The following is a 21,711-nucleotide window of genomic DNA, read 5'->3' as shown; positions in this document are numbered from 1 at the left end:
TATATTGGTGCTGCTTCCTGGAGCTTTGTCCTGTGTTCCCTTGACTTTACAGCAGCAGTAATGCAAACAAAATTTATTCTTGTTACTGGTCTTGTTTTCCATTCTGCCATGAGAGAGGCAATGGCACTAATGTTTATCTTATGATTCCTGGCTGTCTATCTAATTGTGCAAAGACTTCTTGAGGCGAACTACAGTGAAGCTTTTTTGATTCCCCATTTTCCATGCAGGTGGCAGGAGACCATTGTCTGCTGTGTCTTTCAATTCAGATCACTGGGACCTGTGGGTCAATTCAGCATTTCTCAGCCTAGTTATGATGGCACCTTGTATTGCTGCTTTTATGAATTAGATTCCCAGATTGTTAGCTGGCAGTTTTTAGCACTGATACTGTTTTAATTTAGCTGTGTATGCTGCAGCTTATCTTGAATACTAGCTACTCACAGCTAGGAACGTTACCCAAGGAGCATCCTTAAAGCTGCTGCTGGCATGTGTGCTCCAGGGAAGCCAACTGTGCCATGGCTGTTTCATCTCTGCTGGTTGCCCGGCTTGGCGCCTTGCCTGCCACTTCACGTGGAGATGATAGGATGAGAAGTAGCTGTGCTGATTGAAGGCAATGGCTTGTAGATGCAGGGAATCATCCTGAAGTTCTGCAATCCCAACCAAGAGGATTTTGTTGTCTTCAGATACACCTGTAGTTGGAATTACAGCTCTTTCTCTCCTTTCTGTAGAGAGGCTGTTACTTGCAGTGTGTTCTACAGAAAGGAGTTACGGGCTGAGAGTAGAATGGGTAGATGAACCAGTGGTGTCAGTTTGATGCTTTTTGGTGACCCAAAAAAGCAGATTCTGTAAGATGCTGGGAGGGGATCTCACAGATTCCAAAGCATTGATAACTTTCTGTGAAATTCTGCAGCTGTGCAGGGGAATGCATCCCTTTCACTGCCAATCCACTAAGGGGCAGTTTCAAGCAGGCTTTTGTAGCACACAGGCAAGCACTGAAGACTCTGTACTTTGATGTTATCTTGGAGATATACTGTGAAATAACTTAAACATCGAAGAAATTGCTAATCTGTGATTCTTAATATACAGAGATAAGAATTTATAGACCTGAAACATTATTTAAGGGGAAAATTTAAGAGCTTATGCCCCCGGGGACTGCAACACTGTTCACTCAACCAGAGAGAAGAAAATAGCAGTGTGGGTGGGACTCTCCCTGAGATGTGGGGGAAGAGAAGGCAGCAAGAGTCTGACTTCTGCAGCACAATCAAAAAGTTACCCATTGTTTTGCCAGTGAGTTAGAAAGCTTAGAGCCTGGGTGGAAGTGTGCAGAAGCAGTTGGCTTTTGATTATTGGGGTGGAGGGAAATAAGAGACATATGTTCATGCTGTTGGATTTTACTTTTCTATTACTTCATTATTTTTATTATTATTATTATTATTATTATTATTTGGTTTATATTATTTTCATTATTAAAATCTGAATTCTGACAGTAAACTGTGATTTAGGGGACAGTGCTGCTGAAACTGAAATGCCTTATGAACTTCTTTTCTGAACCCTTAAAACATCAGCAAAAATTAGTTTGGGATAGCATAAAGTGTCCTGTGGCACATGAAGGCTTGGAGCCACAACTGGCTCCCTGTGCTTTGAGTAGCTCAGAGCTTCTTGGCTGCTTGGGAAACTCATGAGCCTGATGAAACCTATGGAGACAGGTTATTTATTTGCTTTTACTTCTGTCTTGAACTTTCCAGTTTAATAGATCATGTGGAATGAGAGTGTTATGTGGAGACTGAGAACATGTTGAAGCCAAGCGCTTCACTGACTGTGGTATCTTCATAGGATTGCTTCTGTGGATTTGACATCTAGTGATACTCTTGCAGTGCACCTCTCACCTGTTTGCACTTGCTAGATTTGTTGTCAGCGACGGAAAGATCTAACTTTACTTCTTCTTCATTTTCCAGGGAGGCTAGCAAACTACAGGCTACAGGGAGCTGTGCTTCAGGGCAACCTTTTTCCGCAAAGAGGAAGAGATTGCTGTGCTCAGGTCCTCACCTTTGAGCAGTTTTTCCTGTGATGCAAGTTCCAGGAGTTCCATTTTCTGTGACAGACTTTTTTATGGCCTCTTTGTGCTGACATTTGCCCCACTGTTGGGCATAAGGAGGAAGGATGCTGAAGAATGGGTACCACCCTTTTGGTTTTTAGAACATGGGCAGTTGCATAAAGGTAAGCTGTTTAGCCAGGGGGATGGAGTGTATGTGGGGGGCATTTGCTGGGCTGGAAGATGATGGCCGTTGTTGTGGCCCAGGGGGATATATGCCTCATTTAAGCCTTCTGCATGCTGGTGTCCATTGCTGCTGCTGTTGAGATGACTGCCGAATAACTCCCCCTTTGTGTGTATATTCTTTTTTCTTTAAAGACAGTTTGAATGCACAATGTAGCTTCTCACTAACTGAATGGTGACTTGGTGAGCTATATTGGATGCATTAGTGTATGCCAAGTTGTTTGTCTGATTGTCGCACGCATTCGCTGCTACTGCTTGTTCCATCTGTCAGCTGTGTCTTATCAACCATGAACATGTTGTTCAGGGTGTAGTCTTTTTACTACATGTTTGTTTAGCACCTCCCTCAGTGAGAATTTAATTTTAGATTGGTGACTCTGAAAATTGCTGTTATCTTAAGTGTGCAAAAATCAAGGTTTTAGCTTGTGAGTTGATCAGCAAGGGTTTTTGCTTTTCAGAAGTGAGTACACAGAGGTGGACAGATTTTTTTCTACTTTCTACAGTACAGGCACAAGGCAGGAAAAAAAATAATGGATTCATCCCTGCTCTAGGAGGATTTTTTGTTCTCAATCGATCAGAATGGTCTGGTCCACATCCTTTTTATTCCATAGGCTTTCTTCTAAAGTTGCTGGTTGAGGGTCAGTTTCTGTCCATTTTGGTGTTGGCTCTGTTATGCACTTTCATGGTAGTTTGGAAGTTAACTTCATGACTTGATTCCTCTAGGTTTGAGATTTCCAATGAGTGGCTTTCAGATATTTTTGTTGAAATCCTGCAAAATTAGCTCATGCTTCAGTACTGCAAACCCACTGTTTGTTTTTTGAGGATAATACGTTGTCCTTTTGGGTCCCTGAATCAGAACAGCTATCTGTGATGGTGCAAGAACTATTCCTTTTAGCACGTTGTTTGTATATTTCAGTCTTATGGAATAATGCCTTAAAGATGTCCTTGGAGAGGAAGATAGATGATAGGTATTTGTCTGAGGAATCATAGACTAAATTTGGGCCAGTGTATGTGAGGAAGAGGTATTGGTCTGGACTTGGCCTATTTTGTGTTCTAGATGCAGCTGTGATCCTCGGCTTTGTGTCTCACCGAAGGGACCTGATGTTTTACATTATTGGTAAGTGAAGGAAAGGCTGCCACTGTGTTTGTTGACCTCCCTGTAGGCGTTAGAGGAATTTACTGAAAGCCTTCGATTTCGTGTTAGAGTCTACCTAACAAACATGAAGTTATTGTCACCCTGCACTGTGCCCTCCATTTGGCAGACTTGCCCCTTTACCATTCTTCTTGTTTCCAAAGTTCTTCCATTGAACTCACTCCTAAGCCATGCCCTTTTTCTCTTCAGAACTAGTGTAGGGTTGTTGCCTCCATGATGCTTCTTAACCCAGGCTTAATGTGATGTGCAGGGTTTGTGTGGCTATCTACTGTTTTCCTTAAAGAAATCTCTGTAGTTCTAATTTGCAACTCAGAGAGAATTTTGTGTTTTTGCTGGCCATGCCTGAGACTCCGTACCACCTTTGCCAATTTCTCCTCCACTTGCAATCATTTGCAGTGTTTTAAGGGATGCGTTGTTTGCTAACTTAACTTCTAGCATAACACAATCCGTAAATGCTTGCACAATAACTTCTGCCTTGAACATCTAATTTGCAGTTGAGTAGAATGTCATTAATAAAAGGCATCTTGGGATAGCGAGGATGTGACTTCGGTGCTTGATTCATCATGCTACTGCAACGACCATCTGTTTTCTCCTTGCTGCAGGTGGGATCACAGTATCTGTGGTAGCCTTCTTCTTCACCATTAAGTTCCTCTTTGAGCTTGCCGCACGTATAGTCAGCTTCCTTCAGCATGAGGACCGGGAACGCCGAGGGGAGCGAACTATTTATGACTACGTGCGAGGCAACTACCTGGATCCCCGGTCCTGCAAGATCTCCTGGGATTGGAAGGAGCCCCATGAGGTGGGCCATAGCATGGCCTTCCGAGTGCATGTAAGGGAGTATTTCTGTTTCCAAACATCTCTGGGGTGGGGACGTAGGTCTGAGTTAGGGATGAGCTCTTCAAATGCTTTTTTTTTTTTCCTCCTTTCTAATTGAGACCAACTTAGGAGTAGGAAAGCTAGCTGTTCTTGTATTCTCCCCTATTAATGTATTACAGAACTCAGTAAGTGCATATCCAAAGGTTGCTCTCCTATAAAACCTGATCACAATCTCTGTAGGATCCTCAAAATAATTAGAGGAGATCAGGCTTTTCCTGCTGCTGCTTCCTTTGCTGGGAAACAAGTGGGCTGAGCCTTGCCTTCAGCGGACTTGGTCATTTGTATCTTTTTGGTCATGCAGCTGAAGCCAGGAGCATGACACTGAGCATTTTAACAACCCTAGAGCTGTGAGGCCTCGTGGCTTCTCCCCATACCGTTAGAAGAGTTATTTCAAAAACTGAGTGTTATTCCTTTTGATCTGGAAAAGCTTGCCAAGGTCTCTGGTTTCCCCCTACTCGTGGAAGGTTGAGTTTAGTTGAATGGATCAAGAATACAATTGAGATTCATGAGGGGCCTGAACACTGAGGGTCTGGAGCTATGTAAGGATCATTTGAGCAAGTTTTGTTGAGCTCCTGGGCATTCCACCCCACCCAGCCAGAAAGGTATCAAAGTAAGAAGAAAGTTTCAATTATGATATCATTTTGAGGTGAGGAAAACCGTTTTACTTGATGGTAAATGAGAAGGGGTTCTAATACCAGAACAGGGAATTAAAAAAGCTAGAAGGGACTTGTTCTGTTCTTGCTATTTAAATTTACTCCCTTCACCTCACTGACTCATTCATGGCAGCTCCAGCAACCTGCTTGTGCATGCCATGCTTGTCTCACATTTGCTTAGTCCTTTATTTCATCAACAGTAGCTGTTGCAAGCACTGGCTACTTTCCCTGTCAGCCCATACACATACTACTTCAGGCCCTGCACTGTTTAGAAGCAGGGAATAATAGTAACATTTGCTGACTGGAGACTGTTTGCTGACAGCAGGCAGGATCTAATCTACAGGCTGCAAGTTCTTAGGATTTTGAGGTGTAATTCTTTCCATGCAAGGAAGTACCGGCTGAGGTGCATTACCTTCTAAAATTGGATAACTGCTGTGATGGAACTGGCTGTGTCTGTGTTGTTTTTGTGCCAATGCTTCTTATCTGCGTGCATTCAGTCAACTCCTTTGATAAACATCTTCTGCATGGTATTCTATGCAAACTTGAGGAGAGTTTAGCTGAGCACAGATGGACAAGATCTGCTTGTTTCTCTGAAAGGACATAGCTTTGCCTTTTTTCCTTGGGTAGTGGATTCTCTTGGTTTCTGTTCTGATACAGACTAACATCGCAGAGAAGAAATGCCCAGAGGCATTTACTTTTTGGGTCACTCATGTGAACCCCAACTAAAAAGAGAATGTGGTTTTTCGACGCCCACTTGTGCCCTGTTTGTTTGGGAGAACACAGCCCGTGCGTTAGAGCTGTCTGTTCGTTTTTGTCTCCTATGCTGAGCTGGGGTTCTTATGCTCGTTTCCCCCGGTTGCAAAGCAACTTGCTTTCTGTCTCTCTGTGCACTGCATATTTTTGCTGACCTGAATTTCTCCATTTCCCATGCAGTTATTCTATAAGAATGGGCAGCCCTTCCCTGCTCACCGGCCTCTGGGGCTGCGAGTTCACATCTGCCATGTGGCGCTAGCAATTGATATTCCTGTAACCCAGGAAGTTCTTCAGGAGCCTAATTCCAATGTGGTGAAAGTGGCCTTCACTGTGCGCAGGGCTGGGAGATATGAGATCTCTATAAAACTCGGTGGCTTGAATGTGGCCTACAGCCCCTACTACAAGGTGTTTCAGCCAGGTAAGGTCTAGGTAGCTCTGTAATGATTCAAAAAGTAGGATGTGGAATTATTGAAAGGAATTAGGTGTATGTATTTCCAAATAAAATAGATAGGTGGCTGGGAAAGGGTTACCTTTCACGATTTTCCTCTAGCCATGTATAAATCCCAGCAACAGACCTGTGATTAAAACATACTTTCTACTACTAGAACGTGGCAAAACAGAAGCTGCCTTGCAGAATAAGTCACTAGTTCTTAAGCTCTCTAACCATCTGTGGCATATTCTCAATTCTGTAATAAATTCTTTGTGATCCGTCTAGCAGCCGGAGAATGTTTTTTGCAAAGGTATCCTGTACTGATAATGCTGCTGAAAAGATTCCCTTGATTTGATTCCTTTCCTTTTTTGAATATTCCACACTATTTCTCTGAGCTGCTTTTTTTTTTACGCTTTTAATTTTTTTCTACTTTTGCTTTTTGAACTCCATCAGAATCTTCTGAATTTCATGCGCATTTTCACTGAAAGTTTCTCTGTTAAGTTGCATTATAAATAGATAGAAAGCTTGCTAGGATGACCCCTTAGAAAGAGGGAGCTCAGATTTAATTCAGATACCCTTCAGGATTAATTTTGTTTGATAAACTGAGTTTGCAGGTTTCCTTGGATGCCAGCTGACTTGTGCTTTGTAACTGCAGTGTGGGCAAGCTTCTGAGCTGAAGGTCAGAATGAAGAAAAGGGCATTCTTTGGAGGGCTGGTGACTGATTGGGTTTCTTTTATTGGTATTGAGATTCTAATCCAAGGTGTCTCCATTGCCTCACGCTATGCATTTCAGTGCTCAGATTCTTTGTTTTTTGAGTCTAAGGACGTGAAATCTTTTGAGAGCTTTATCAGTTTTCAAGTGGATTGTGCCCCTAGTTGCTTTTTCTTTGTAGCAGCACCTGGCATTCTGACTCTACACTGTTTTTTCTACCCCAGGGATGGTGGTTCCCTCCAAAACCAAAATTGTTTGCCATTTCTCCACTCTGGTGCTGACCTGTGGGCAGCAGCACACCCTGCAGATAGTTCCCAGAGATGAGTATGACAATCCTACCAGCAATTCTGTGTCCCTTATTGATGAGCACAATTACAGTCTCTCCATCCATGAGGTGAGTGCAGCTTTATCCCTTGCCAATTCATTTCACGTGAACAAGAGAGAATTGTCCTCTGTTTTGTGTTTTCTGTTTAGCTGGGTCCTGAAGAAGAAGAGAACTCTGACGTTGTGTTTGAGAAATCTGTGGTATCCAACCGGCAGACTTGCCAAGTGTTCTTCCGATTCACCTTGCACTGTAGGGGGTGTTTCCATGCCTGCATCTCCTACCAGAACCAGCCCATAAGTAATGGTGATTTTGACATCATTGTTCTGAGTGGTGAGTCAAGAGCTGCGCGGTGTTTATTCTCTGAGTGCCCCACTGCAGAATGCTACATGAAGTCTTGTAGCAAAGTTAAACATAGCATTCCTGCAGGCAAGCCATGCTTAGTTGCTCAAGGAATACCTATTCTTTTTAAAAATGCTAAGCTAAATGAATTTGTTGCTGACAAGGGAGATCTTGGAAGAGTGATGTTCTCTGTACCTTCAGATAAAACAACATGTGTCCTCTTGCATGTCTCACGAGATTTACCTCTGAAATTAGGCAACTTTTATTGCTTCCTACTCTTTTGCGTCTGAGCCATACAGCGAGCTGGCTTTGTATTGTATACTGAGCTGTAGCAATGAAGATCACTGTATGAAACCTATGTGCTTTGGCTGTTTCTTGAAGTATTTGGCTATTTTCTTAAAGAAACAACCAACCAAAATAATAACAATAATTAAAAAAAAAAATAAATCCAAAGACTAGTAACAATCTGAAGCCAGGGTGGCCAAAATGCTACCATGAAACTCTTACATCCTGTTCCTGGTTTCACTTTAGTAACTTCATGTCACCAGGTTTTTTCTGGATGTTAGCTTTCTGGTTGTTTTTTTTTTTTTTTTTTTGGTTTCTTTTTGTTTTGTTTTCCTTTTAATCTGACTACCTTAAAGCTGACTAATTTGTCATTGTATAATCAATGAATATTAAGATGGTATAATTACAAAATAAACAAGAGAGTTAGGCAAAGCAGATAATGATAGCAAAAAAAAAACATAGATAGAAAGCTTACCCCTATCCTGGGCTCACTTACAGAACTCCAGCAGAGCAGATCTCCAGAAGAAATCCTTCCCCACTGGTAGCCAGCTCTTAAATAGGTCTAGGAATAAACATAATTAATAGGAATTGCCTTCACCTGTGCTCCTCTGACTGACTCATTGCTCGCCTCAGGTGATCAGTCAGAGGTTCAGGCTGTGACTTAGCAGTTCCCATGCAGTCATGTTCTATGGATTATCTATTTTTTGATTCTGGGCTGCACTAAGATTTACACAACCCTTATTCACTTCCTTTAGAGAACGAGAAGAACATCGTAGAACGCAATGTCTCCACCTCGGGTGTCAGTATTTACTTTGAAGCTTACCTTTATGAAGCTTCTAATTACACCAACACCCAGTGGCACCTTCCACCAACACATCTAAGCTCCTCCCAGCGCCGTCCTTCTACTGCCACTGAGGATGAAGATGAAGATTCTCCTTCTGACAGCCAAACTCCTGAGAAAGTGAAGAAACCTAAGAAAGTGTATTGCTATGTATCTCCTAAGGTAATGACCACAAAGATACCACTCTTAGGAGCATTTATAGTACAAAATAACTGAAGAGATTCCCTGTACCCTACCTTCAATTTCAGATTTAGGTGCCTAAAATCTGGCTGAGAAAGTTTTGCTTGTGGATGGACAGCAAACGTAAAGCTCATGGCTGAGAACTTTGTGAAGCTTTGCTATTCTGTTTTTCTAAGTCTCATCAAAGCTTTATAGGAATTTTGTCACAAATTGTTCAGGAGACTTTGGCCTTTCCTTTGCTCTGGTCAGGTCAGACTAGCAATTCCGTTTGTCAGTTTCTAATGCCTCTAGACCTGAACTAAGACACTTATTAGGTTTTATGGCTTTATCCTTTTTCTTGACAGTTACTGAGAAAGTAAAAGAAAAAAAGTAGTCAGAGGATGAAGTGTGGATAAGTAGAAGGAAGAGAATTCTAACAAGTGAGACAAAATGAGGATTCCCTTATTATAAGAATGTCAGCAGAAGCCATTATCCCTTCTTATTGCCTTCAAACTTTCAAGGAAGCTAGAAAGAAAATGCCACTGAATCTGCTAATAAGTTCACTTTGCAAATCTATTAATCTGAATGCATGCTGAAAAAATGCAGTGATGAGTATTGGTGTAAAAGGCTAATCAAGGAATTGTTTATCTAACAGAGAGAGAACTGTGAAACGGTTGCATGGTGGCGGTTGTTGCTAGAGATTTCTAGATCTCGACAGCATGCACCATGAAGAGCTGACTTTGGGAATGAGTTGCGGGCCCTTAGGAACTTTGAATCCTTTTATTCTTTGAGAGTCATTCTGGACTTCTGTAGACTTCTCTGTTGTGTTATTTGCTAAAGGGGTTCCCCAGAAGCGCGTACCAATGCAGGTTCTCTTCAGATGCCAAAGTTGGTGATGCATTTTCTGATGCTTGTGTAACTGTATTCGTGGATTTCCCTTTATATGCCTAGAGCATCTGTCCCATGTGATAGATAACTGTGCTGTTATTTAAGATGTTCCTGTTCATATTTGCTCAGCTTCTGTTGTATAATTGCTCAGTGAAGAAATGCCACTCATCATTTTTTCTCCAGTTACTGCAGCTAGAGCAGTGCAAAGAATGATTTTGTTTTTCATCAAATGATACTAAAATTTCATCTTAGCTTGCTCTTTGGAAGCTGACAGTTCCACAGTTAGCAGTTATTTGTTCAGCCAGATATGAACTGGAAAGAAGTTTTTCCCAAATCTCCTGGATTTAGCAATTACAAATGCTTTTCCAAAATAGTTTGAAATGGTTGTCAAAATTAAGGGGATATTAGCAAGAGTTCTGGGAGGCAGAATGTGATAATTTTTTTTTTTTCCCAGAACTTGTGTTACAATGTTGTCTTGAATTCAGCCTCTCAAGGGTACTTACATTAAGTACCCTGTGATTAGACTGGTGCTATTGTACTGAACACAATGGCTTATTGCTGTATAATTTGTATCTTACATGCCTTGTAAGTGTTCATGGTCAACTCTTGCTAACAAGTTAAGCTTCTGTGTGCTGTTGCTAGTTTTAAAGGCTTTAAGTATTGTAGCAGAGAAAAGATGTCATCAGTGTTTGCAGAAGCCTGACCCTAGGATTGCTCTATTTCTCAAGCATTTTGGGGAAGACCCCTTAATGATTGAGTGACCTTTAACACTTTATTTTCCTTGTGGTTACTCAGCAATTCTCAGTGAAAGAATTCTACCTGAAGATCATTCCATGGCGCCTTTTCACCTTTCGAGTATGTCCTGGTACAAAGGTGAGTCTCTCCTTGTGAGAAGTCCTTGGGAGTGAGAATCTGTTTTTCTCCCTTTTGGAGAGGAGGTTTTTCAGACACAGAGCAAAGCTTTGCTTTGTAAAATTCAGACTCTGGAATGCTGTCTCACTGCCTTAATTCTGCTGTTATTTGAGTAGAAACTAGTTCTGTTAGTCCTTCCTGCCTTTTGTCCCAGGTTGAAGCGAAAATCATGCCTTCTCTTGCATTTTTATTGTTTTCCTCATAACCTTATTAAAATGCTGTGACTGTGTCCACTGAAGCCTGTTGGTTAGGGAGCAAGCTTTGAAGCAGACTCCCAACTGGAGCCCAGATACTTAGAAGCAGTGTTCTTGTTGACTGCCTCTACATGAGTGGGCAGAGAAGATCTGAGAGTGCAGGTGGTCTTGTTCTGTCTGCTGAATGTGCTGTTGGAACACTTCTCCTATGAGGACATGCTGAGAGAGCTGGGACTGTTCAGCCTGGGGAAGGCTCTGTGGTGACCTGGTGGTGGCCCTTCAGTATCTATGGGGAAAAAATGGGACAGACTCTTTAGCAGGGTCTGTGGTAATAGAACAGAGGGAAATGATTTCAACCTCAAAGAGGGTAGATCTAGGTTAGATATAAGGAAAGCATCTTTTACAGTGAGTGTGGTGAGGCACTGGGATGGGTTGCCTGGTGATGTGGTCGATGCCCCATCCCTGGAGACTTTCAAAGTGAGGCTGGATAGGGCCGTGGGCCTGATCTAGCTATTCATGTCCCTGTTTGTTGCAGAGGAGCTTGAGTAGGTGGCCTTCAGAGGTCCCTTCCAACTCTTAAGGGTTCTACGATTCTTTTATCTGCATGATGCTTACCATTTCTTGCATCTTTTTGCTTCTAGTTTTCATATCTTGGTCCTGACCCTGTGCACAAACTACTGACACTGGTGGTAGATGATGGGATCCAACCCCCTGTGGAGCTCAGCTGCAAGGAGAGGAACATCTTGGCAGCCACTTTCATTCGCTCTCTGCATAAAAACATAGGTAAAAGGGTAGGGAGGTAGGTATAGTAGTTGGGAAGTTAGCAAAACTAGCAGACTCGAGTGCTTGGCAATGAAGAGTATCAGCACTGAATGAACTTTGAGAATGCAGTGATTCCTGCAGTCTCATACTCTGTTGCTGTTGGTGCTTTCAGTCAGTATATTTCATTGTGCCATCTGTTCCTATTCAGTTTGGCTTTCCTGTAATGCTCTTTTAAAGCACACTTGTGAGTATTTGAACGTTAGCAAGAATAACTGCAGACTAACTTTAGAGTTCTGTCCCAAATGTTGCTGTAACGAACTCTTGGACTGTAAAGCAGTTAGGCTTAGGAATGCCTTCTTACTGTTCCAAGCATTGACAGCTCAGACCTGACTCTAACTTTCGCTGTTCCCAGGAGGCTCAGAGACCTTCCAGGACAAAGTGAACTTTTTTCAACGAGAACTGCGTCAAGTGCATATGAAGAGACCTCATTCAAAGGTCACACTGAAGGTCAGCCGTCACTCTCTTCTGGAGTCGGTGAGTGAGTGTAGAGGTCACCTCAGTCAAGTCCAGCACTTCTCCATCCTTTTTCTTCATCTCGATGCCTAAAGAAATCCAAACTGGCACTTATTAGGGCTGCCACACTAAAAATGATTAGTCCTTTTGCCCACTGGCAGATGCCAGTAGAAAGCTGGACGCTGGAAAAAGAAGAAAATCTTAAGGTAGCTCCTTTGTGTTCAGATGTTGTAACATGCTGTTGGATGCTGTGTTCTTCCTCTACAGCCAGTAAAATGTTGTCTGTTTCCTTAGTAATGAGGATACTTCAGCTCTGATTAAGGAGGAAAAAAAAAAAAAAAAATAGCCCTGAGAAATGTCTCACATAAATGCTTGCATGGCCTGTAAATGCAGGAATGCTGGTACTGTTGTCGTGATTTTTGGGGCTTGGGGCTCAGACAGACACTGATCATTTGAATTGGATCTGGGGTCAGAACCTGAGAGTTCCCAAGTCCTTGCTTACTCTTTCTTCTATACAGCCATTCAGTGCCGTGAGCTCTCACATCAAGTATGACTGAACTGCACATATGCATTGATGAGCTTGTAGCCGTCAAATATTCTGTAGAGTCCTTGATTGAGTCTTCACTGAAGCTGATCTGATATATTCATATAATACATTTCTTAATTGACATTCTGAATACCATGTAAAGAGAGCAGGCAGTTATCCTGACTTATTGTTTCCATATGTCTCATAACAGAAATGTTATGAAGATGGAAAAGAACATTTCTGGAGAAAGCAGGACTGGCTGGGATATATTCAGTAAATCCATGTTTTGGATTATTTTTTGCACGTACAAGCTTGCACTGTTTACAAGATTATGTTTCAGTTAATAGCGTGATACAGAATGGCATTAGTCATAGAAATGCTGTTAGAAGGATTTTTTCCTGCTATTGTTGGAATTCCTGCACCATCATTTGCACTGGTGTTACTGCCTAGTAAGACAAAATAAATTCAGTGCCATAATAATAAGTGTAAGTTCTAATGTACGAGGCTGACAGGCATGAAAACTGTGACCAGTGCTTATCCCAAAGAATTGACTAGCATGGTGCCTAACCTGTTTGAAGATGGATTAAGCCAAGGCAAACCGTATGGTTGAGGACTGCTAAATAATATTTTCCTTTAATTGAAATCCATAACTGGGACAAAAGAAGTTCTAGGCACCTGGAGGATTGCTACTTTTTTGCATTGTGAATTGCTTTAAGTATGAATTCAGTGAACCCTTCAAGCTATTTTCTAATGTTCTCTGAAAGATTCCTTTTTTGAATCTGACTCGTGGGCTGAAAGTGCTTTACAGAAATTGTTCCTACCCACCAGCATTTTAATACTTCAAACAATACTGCAGCCATGGGAGGGATGTATCTGGGTTGTGCTAAGACTATTGTTTTTGAACCTCATACTGGTTTTAAGATGAGCTAGATCTGCATGGGTAGTGCTTCTCTCCTCTTAATAGAAAATGAGTAATTGACTTCTATGGCTTTCAACAAGTAGGAATTAGACCTCAGGAGTTCCTAGTTCTCAGTTCTGTACTTTAAAGTACTGGACTGTGTTTCTTATGTTCTGTGTAGTTTCACTTGTCCATCCACATATTGGACAAGTATTGGTTACAGGATGCCAAGCAGTAACAGCTGCCGCTATTTTACATTTCTTTTCTTTTTTTTTTTTTTAATTTATTTGCAGTCTTTTAAAGCAACACGAAATTTTTCTGTTTCTGACTGGAGCAAAAACTTTGAAGTGGTTTTTCAAGATGAAGAAGGTGAGTTATCCTGTGACTTTGTTTGAGGAGGAAGTAGAATTCTTAGTCTGAAATTCTGGTTTCATGTAGTCTCTGTCCTTTGTGATTTTCTAGCTCTCACCTTCTCACGGATGTTGGTGAATTAACCTTCTGGTACTATCTATCACCACTTCAGATAGATACCTGAGGCTTAAAGTAAAAATGTGTGTATCAGGACTCAGGGAACAGAACCTGGTGTTCTCGAGTCCCTGTTTACTGCTTTTTCTGCTACGGAGAGCTGTTCATTGAGATTAGTTCTCCCGTCAGGTAGTACTGAACTGCATGCATGAAACTCTTGAGCTGATGACCTGTGGGTGACGTCTGAACTTGTTTTGTCTTATAGCTCTGGACTGGGGAGGTCCACGCAGAGAGTGGTTTGAGCTCATCTGTAAGGCATTATTTGATACCACCAGTCAACTCTTTACCCGCTTTAGTGATAACAACCAGGCCTTGGTGAGTCTGCAGTTTTCTGTACTGAATAGTCCAAGCTCTGCATTGGCATGCTGCCGGCTAAATAATGCTGCTGCTAAATTTATTAAGAAGCATGCAGCCTTACCCATCCTTTAGGAGGCCTATCCAGACACTTTGTTGCCTTCCTCAAAGCTTTGCTTAATGATCTGAATCCACTGAAACATGAAAAGCTGGATGAAAAGCAGAGGGTAGTCACTACCAGAGAATATAGGGACTCCAAATGCACAATAACACACATACAGTTTTAAGATGGGCCAGACAGCTTTGTTAACTATGAGCATAGCAAGAGAGCATTTGAACAGTCAACAGGGCCAAGTACCTGCCTCTGGGATGGAAGAAGGAATCAAGCAGTGAATTGTTTGTTAATATGGAGGGATGGATCTTGGTGGACTCTGTAGGAATGCCACGTCTGGTATTACCTTAGCTCAGACTGCTAGCTTTTGGTCAGAAAGAACAGAAGTTATTTCATTAGGACAAACTTAGCCAATCCTCTCAAATCTTGAGTATCATTAATTTTACCACTATACCAGTCAGCAGGGAAGACTACATTTTTGGGAAAGAGTAGGTGTTGTCAGAGTGTCTAGATGTTTTATTAGGTCTGACTGTTTCAGATTCAATTTGTTCTCTCACACAGCCTCCAACCTGTGAATGTGAAACAATTGATGTTCTTCACAGATAGACTCAGGCATTTCATTTCTGTTGCTTGGCTCTGAGGGTATTACCCTGAAGTTCCTTGTGCACCTAGTGAGATGCAACTTAAACTTTATTCCTCATACCTACTAGCTGTGATAGCCTTGTCTAGTACTTCAGTATTTTATTTTTATTTCTTTACAGGTGCATCCAAATCCAGGGCGTCCTACGTATGTACGACTCAAGCTGTATGAATTTGCAGGCCGCCTTGTAGGAAAGTGTCTTTATGAGTCATCACTGGGAGGTGCTTACAAACAACTGGTGCGAGCTCGTTTCACCCGATCCTTCCTGGCTCAGATCATAGGACTTCGTATGCATTACAAGGTAAAAAGCTTCCCAGCACTGTCTGAAGATGGGATCTGGGAAACAGATGAATGTTAGTGTGGTAGGAGCATATTCAGAATCCTAGCTAGCAATATATGTAACTTTCAGAAAATCTCTCTTCTTTCTCATGTTCCTTCCTTCCTTTTTTTCTACTCAGTATTTTGAAACGGATGATCCAGAGTTCTATAAATCAAAAGTTTGTTTCATACTGAACAATGACGTGAGTGAGATGGATTTGGTCTTTGCTGAAGAGAAATACAGTAGAACAGGACAATTGGAGAAGGTGAGAAAGGCAGTTCCTGAAGGTGGGACAGTTCAACCCCTTCTACCTGTACCAAGGGAGACCGAAAACTTTGTGTGCCCCAGAAATGGACCTTGTGCTGGGTGTTAGCCAGGGTGTTTGTTCTGGTTGGGACTTAAGGCTTGGGGATTGCTGTTGGTCATGCTCATGTCAAGTGATCTTCTGTTTTCAGGTGGTTGAACTGGTGACAGGAGGGGCTCAAGTACCAGTAACAAATGAAAATAAAATATTTTATCTGAATCTACTTGCACAGTACAGGCTGGCCAATCAGGTTAGAGAGGAGGTGGATCACTTCCTGAAAGGTAACATGCTGTCTGCTCCCCTCTCTTTTCTGCCTTCATGTCCTGAGGGCTAACACCTTCTTGCTCTTCTCTCCTCTCTTCTTCCAGGTCTTAATGAGTTAGTTCCTGAGAATCTACTGGCTATTTTTGATGAAAATGAGCTTGAGGTAATCACTGCCTTCCTAAGCATGTCTACCATTACAGTGCCTCCTCTCTGACAAATGAAGAGACTTCTGATGTGGAATAATGTCAAAGTGCTTATTTTCTAAGGATTTATAATTTGGACAGTAGCTGTCGTCTTGTTTCCTGAGCTTCTGGCTTTGACTGCTATCTCTTGTCTTTCAGCTGCTTATGTGTGGTACTGGAGATATCAGTGTCTGTGACTTCAAGGCACATGCAGTAGTGGTAGGAGGATCCTGGCACTTCCGAGAGAAGGTAAGTGATAGGGTTTCTGTCTCTTGTTTGCTGTTACTGGTTAGCCCAGCTACAGCAGAAGACAAGTTAAACTGGAAACAGCTTTGCTTTCTTGATTGGAAATTCAGCTTTCAGAAAGATGAACACGAGGATCTGAGTCAAGAACAATACTGCAAGTATTATGAAATAATGTTTAATCAAGTACAAGCAGGAAAAAATTAGCAGCAGCAGTCCTTTTACAAAAAGCCAACAATTTGCTAATTAAGAGCAGTTCAGCAGGGATTTGAGAGGAAGTGGTGGGAATTGTTGCTAGTGGGGATGCTTTAAGATCATGACTGCAGCCCATGTGGTGTGTTTGGAATTCAGTGCTACAGTAGACTACTAATGTAGTAGTCTAAATTTGTACCCTTCAAATCTTTCTAGTGGGAACAGTATAGGAATGTAAGCCCTTCATTTAGAAAAATAATGGAAACTTCTAAAACACCCAAGCAGAAGAGAGGTGAGAGTACAAGCTACTGTCTGTAAGCACTGGAATGGTTTCACCTTCCTGCAAAAGTAGCAGAGGATGTGAAAAAGCAAAAGATGAGCATAGCACAAGAAGCAAACGAGCTTCTGTGTTGTAAACTTAGTTGGTTGTCTGTACAGGTATTTCTAAAAATAAAATCTGTGGGGAAAGCAGAGGTCTTTCTACCTTAAAGGAATGAAGTAGTGGGAAGAAGTGTTGAGACATCTTTTAACTTAAAGGAACTATGTAATCCTTGTCTCATCCTGGTAACAGCAAATTGTTACTGTAATTAGAACATTAGGTTGTGAGATAAATTGCCTGATCTTCTTGTGATCTGCTTACAGGCTTATCTGATTTGTTTACCTGACCTGGCTTTACCTTTACTGTTTCCTAACAGGTCATGAGGTGGTTTTGGACTGTGGTCTCCAGTTTCACACAGGAAGAGCTGGCTAGGCTGTTACAGTTCACAACTGGTTCATCCCAACTGCCTCCAGGAGGGTTTGCTGCACTTTGTCCATCTTTCCAGATCATTGCAGCTCCAACTCACAGTACTTTGCCGACAGCTCACACTTGGTAAATATCCTGGAGTGATAGGACTTCTGGCACTGTGCTTTGGTCATGATGCTGGCTATCTGTGATGTGTGTATTATACATAATTTGTGGGACACTTGTGTTAACCCATCTAAAATCAGCTGATGGAGATTGCTCCTTTTCAATCTAATCTGAATGGGATTTTTCTTTTGTCTTACAGTTTTAACCAGCTGTGCCTCCCTACCTATGACTCCTATGAAGAAGTGCACAAAATGCTGCAGCTAGCTATCAGTGAGGGTTGTGAAGGCTTTGGCATGCTGTGATTTCCCCTTTCCAGGAGGCCATTTGAACATCGTTCTTCATGGCAAGAGCCAGGTTCAATCCCTTAGCTGTTCTCCTTCCCTTCACCTGGGCAATGGGGGCAGAGCAAAGACTCTGTATAAAGGAATTTGTCATCCAGTTGTCATGTGGCCTTTCTGTATCTCAAATATGTCATCAAGAGTTCATAGTTTTCCTTTCCTTCATTCTCCCTTTGGTTCAGTGTGAAACAGCAGAAGGAGTGTGGTGCATTTATCAAGGAGACACTGTGCAGGATTACCCTGCACACCCATCCATCTGTGAGATGACATTCATGAGCAGAAGTTGCAGTGAGGTGCAAACAACATGCTGAGCTGCCTTTATTGTAGCTCTCAGGGAAGAAGAGGGAAGGCCAGTGTGGAGCTCTGCTGGAAACCTGGCTCATAGGAAGCCTTAGTACTTTTGTGTCTTGGCTCAGCTCCCTCATTGATGCACCACAACAGCTCATCTAGCTCAATCACTCAAGAAGGGTGCAGAGCGATTCTTTCTTTCAGCACCTGGCCCAGAAGGGTTTCTTGTTCTCCTCCATCTTGCTCTGGATACTGTTGTCTGTCACCTGTGCCACAGAGAAAAATGGGCAGTCTGCCTCACTGGAGGGGATAGCCCAAAGGGGAGAGCAGTCTCATCAGAGCACAAGTGCTGGCCCTGACAGTCATTCTGTACTACCTCCACCAGGGTCCAGCAGCAGAAGCGTCCTTCTCCAGCACCAGCTGGTAATGAGCCTTTGCAAATGAACTGGAAGAGGAATTTCTCCTCCACTGAATGTCTATGATAGTGATTAATGATGTTGCACAGGAAGCTGTCCCACGCCCTTGCCTTCTTTCTCCTTCCTCAGGAGAGGGGGCACGGGCACGACTGTGATCCCTTATTGCTGAGCACCAATGCCTATCCCACGTTCACCTTCAGGGGTATATATGTTATATAAGAGCAGCGACAGGTCAGTAAGCAGCTACAATATACATTGCTCTTGTGTTTGTTCTTGGGGTGATGGCTCTGGGCACAATGCCGTACCTCCACCCCAGCATCCCCCAGGGTCTTGGCTTCTACCTCTGTTGTGCAGCAGTCTGAAGCTTCTCTTTCTTTACTGCATTTCAGGCAGGGTTTCCAGAGGGTTGTTGGTGCCTGGAGAGCAGCTGGCTTTCTGTCCTCCCAATCTTCCTGCCTGCTCTTTCTTGAGCTCTCCTTTCCTACTGCTCTATTCAGGGCTGCTGGCTTTCCAGCAAAAAATGCTAATTAGAACTTCATTCAAATGATCACTCGACAGCCTGCATGATAGTACATTGCACTCACCGTTGTATGACTTGTGGGGACAGGAGTGGACAGACCAGCATGATTGGTTTGAGTTTGGTTGGCAGTTTCTTCAGCCCTTCTTAAGGAAAAAGAAGGAAAATGAGTCTGTGAATGCTTGTAGGTTCTTCAGTGAAGCAAACTTTTTGAAGATCTTTTAAGTGCTCAACAGTCTCTTAGTTCAGGTCAGGAGACGTGGGCATCCTGCATTGCTAATGCCTGCAATTTAAGCTTTCACTGGATTATGGAATGGCTGGATTTCTTCCAGAGTGAAGTCTCAAAGTGGCACCCCTGAGCTAACTTTAGAACACTGTATTAAATAAAAATTCGCATCATCCTCCTTAGCCCTCTTTTATCCTCGAGCTGATCCAGGCGTATTTCTGCACAGTATGGATTATTTTTTTCTTTAGAGAAGTGTATGCTTTTTCAGTGTACCTTAGTTGAATTGACTGGGAACTTGTGGAAATGCTCTTCATCTAGAGGATGTTCTTAGTAAGTCAGCATCTTACCTATTCTTGGGCTGTGCAGAAAGAAACAAGCCATTTTGGTGCCAAAACCAGCAAGCTGAGCGTTGAGTCTACTCAGGGGGATTTCTTTGCCTTGTGAATTCATTCTGCCACTGGCGCCAAGGTGCTAGCAGATTGCAGCTTGAGAGATTGCCACCATTGCGCTCTGTAGGATCTGGATTCCCTTTTCAGTGCAGGCTTCTTTTTGCAAGGTCCTGAGCTTTGGGTAGAAAATGCAGTACTAGCTTTGTGCTGTGGATGGCTTCTGTGGCCGCTGCAGCTGTGGCTGTGTTCTCTGTGCCACCACTTCACTGCTTTCTCTAGGGACCGAGAGAAGGTGGCTTGTCTTAGCTCCTGTTTGTTGGGAGGTGAGCCTGGTGCTCTTCCCACATTGCAACCTTGTCTTTCCAGCCTTGTAGCTATGGACCAGGTCTGCCAATGACATCTTCCTCAGGAATTCTCCCTTCTTCTACTGAGCTGGACTGCTTTACTCCAAGGACAAAGTAGCTGGACATTGGGCACTCTTCCTCTGCTGGAAGGAGCTCCTAAAATCCTAGTGCATTGCAGCCAGCATCCTATGCTTCTCAGAAGCTATACAGAGCCAAGGAATTTCTTCTTAACACAAGCGCAGGCGGAACTGTGGTGGGTGCAGGTACTCTTAGTTAAAGAAACCCATTTCCATTATTGACACAGGCCCCCAGTTGGTTCCGTGTTCCTGGATCTGTCGCAGTGTTTCTAATCTCTAGCTTTATACTCTTTTCCAAAGTGTTCACTTTTTATGCTGCCCTTAATGCTGGCAGCATGTATGCTCTGGTTACCTGTACTATATGTTTCTTCTGACAGGCTTGTTATTTTCTTTTTCTCCTTATTTATTCCCAGTTTACTAGAGGCACTTACATAAAAAGTTTTAGGACTCTGGTGCCGTGTCAGACAGTTCCATGTTTCTTGAAGTAGCTTTGAAGTGCAGAGGGTCTGGCTTCAGCCTGCACCTGCAGACCATGTTGCATGTTTTTAGAAACCAGGAGCTGTGGATGATACAGATCAAACCCTAGTTCTCTCTGTTGAAGTTCTGGCAGAGCTCAGCCAAAATTTGGAAGCCTGTGGTTGTAGTAGCTGATTTTGTAAATAGTTTGTACAATAAATAAAATATTTTAAAAATGCTGCCTTCTCACTCTGTGTTCTTTCAGGGCTGGCAGAGGTAACCAAGCTGGTTAGTGCTGTCTATGGATGAGGAGCCACTTGGGGTCTCCCAATGTCTCTAGGGCCTAGTGGAAGGGGAGGGAAAGGGCAGGTCTCTACCTGCGGCTTGCAGGTGCCTGGCTGAACCCAGGAGCTGTGAGGTCCTAGAAGACTGCTCTGCTTCAGGGCTTGCAGCCTGTTGTGGGACTCCCAGAAAATGCACGGTAGTTGGTAAACCCAGAATGTATTGTAAGGAATCTGTAATGTGAGTCAAGAATGCAGTTGTTGCAATTGGTGCTTAACTCACTGTGTAGTACCTGACTTCTAAGCTACAGGTCCTGGCACTGCTCATGCTTCATTGTATTGTCCAAGAGGGTCTGCTCAAGTCAGGAAAGATAAGCTCTTTGAGACTTTTGTGTGTTTTTATGTTGTACGGTATGTTTCTATCCTGCAAACATCCTGCTGGATGACTTCAGCATGAAGTAGACACTAAAGTTTCTGCCCCTTACCTCAGGGTGTGTACTTTCCTGGCCACCAGTTTGCGTTGATGGTGTCTTGGAGAGGGAGCAGTGGCACTGACCTGCTGCTGAACCTGTAGCCTTTTGGTTTGGCATGTACTTGGGTCTGTGCCCTTCATGCTGGAAATCTGCATTGCCCCAGCACGTGTCTTCAGTAACAGCAACTGTCTGTCTGATGGCTTGGAGTCCTTGGTTCTACGTGTGGCCGTTTGACCTGAATGTGTCCAGGTAGCTGTGCCGTCGTCAATGGCTTTTGTGCACTCAGTTCTACTGCTAAGCTTTTCTTGGCTCAGTTGTTGAACAGCTGATAAGGATTTTGTTCAGATACCTGAATGAGTGAAGCATCTGGGGAAATGATGCTTTATTTGGATATCTTTTTTTTTCCTTTCTTTCATAATGTTATGGCTGAATCTGCCAATTGAACCAAACAGTAATTCCTTGTTCCCAAAGTGAACGTGTATGTTTCTGGCTA

The 21,711-nt window shown here is 42.8% G+C and overlaps 1 protein-coding gene across 4 annotated transcripts; it reads left to right on the top strand.

Moving 5' to 3' along the window:
- Nucleotides 1–1,961: 1,961 nt before the first annotated feature.
- AREL1 (apoptosis resistant E3 ubiquitin protein ligase 1) lies at nucleotides 1,962–20,703 on the top strand. 4 transcript variants are annotated; one of them, XM_052693977.1, is made up of 19 exons: nucleotides 1,962–2,214; nucleotides 3,327–3,386; nucleotides 4,025–4,251; nucleotides 5,885–6,122; nucleotides 7,071–7,240; nucleotides 7,321–7,501; nucleotides 8,551–8,798; nucleotides 10,479–10,556; nucleotides 11,431–11,572; nucleotides 11,964–12,085; nucleotides 13,782–13,857; nucleotides 14,219–14,328; nucleotides 15,181–15,360; nucleotides 15,518–15,643; nucleotides 15,834–15,963; nucleotides 16,051–16,109; nucleotides 16,288–16,377; nucleotides 17,259–17,434; nucleotides 17,613–20,703. In XM_052693977.1, exons 2-19 carry the CDS (start codon nucleotides 3,371–3,373, stop codon nucleotides 17,713–17,715), a joined length of 2,472 nt encoding a protein of 823 aa, XP_052549937.1. In that variant the 5' UTR covers nucleotides 1,962–2,214; nucleotides 3,327–3,370; the 3' UTR covers nucleotides 17,716–20,703. The 4 variants fall into 4 exon arrangements, with proteins under 4 accessions (XP_052549937.1, XP_052549939.1, XP_052549940.1 ...); XM_052693980.1 differs by lacking the exons at nucleotides 1,962–2,214; nucleotides 3,327–3,386; nucleotides 4,025–4,251 and adding an exon at nucleotides 6,749–6,813 and having other exon boundaries at nucleotides 6,061–6,122; XM_052693979.1 differs by lacking the exons at nucleotides 1,962–2,214; nucleotides 3,327–3,386; nucleotides 5,885–6,122 and having other exon boundaries at nucleotides 4,164–4,251.
- Nucleotides 20,704–21,711: the final 1,008 nt, after the last annotated feature.

This window comes from Tympanuchus pallidicinctus, unplaced genomic scaffold (genome assembly GCF_026119805.1).
Source record: "Tympanuchus pallidicinctus isolate F22 unplaced genomic scaffold, pur_lepc_1.0 scaffold3, whole genome shotgun sequence".
NCBI classification, from domain to species: Eukaryota; Metazoa; Chordata; class Aves; order Galliformes; family Phasianidae; genus Tympanuchus; species Tympanuchus pallidicinctus.
This window is presented reverse-complemented; position numbering and strand designations above follow the sequence as displayed.

Bases quoted from the DNA above. Each gene is read 5' to 3' on its own strand.
- AREL1 (XM_052693977.1), top strand. The intron at 7,241-7,320 runs GTGAGTGCAGCT...TTTTCTGTTTAG, and splicing joins ACAGTCTCTCCATCCATGAG to CTGGGTCCTGAAGAAGAAGA. The intron at 8,799-10,478 runs GTAATGACCACA...GTGGTTACTCAG, and splicing joins ATTGCTATGTATCTCCTAAG to CAATTCTCAGTGAAAGAATT.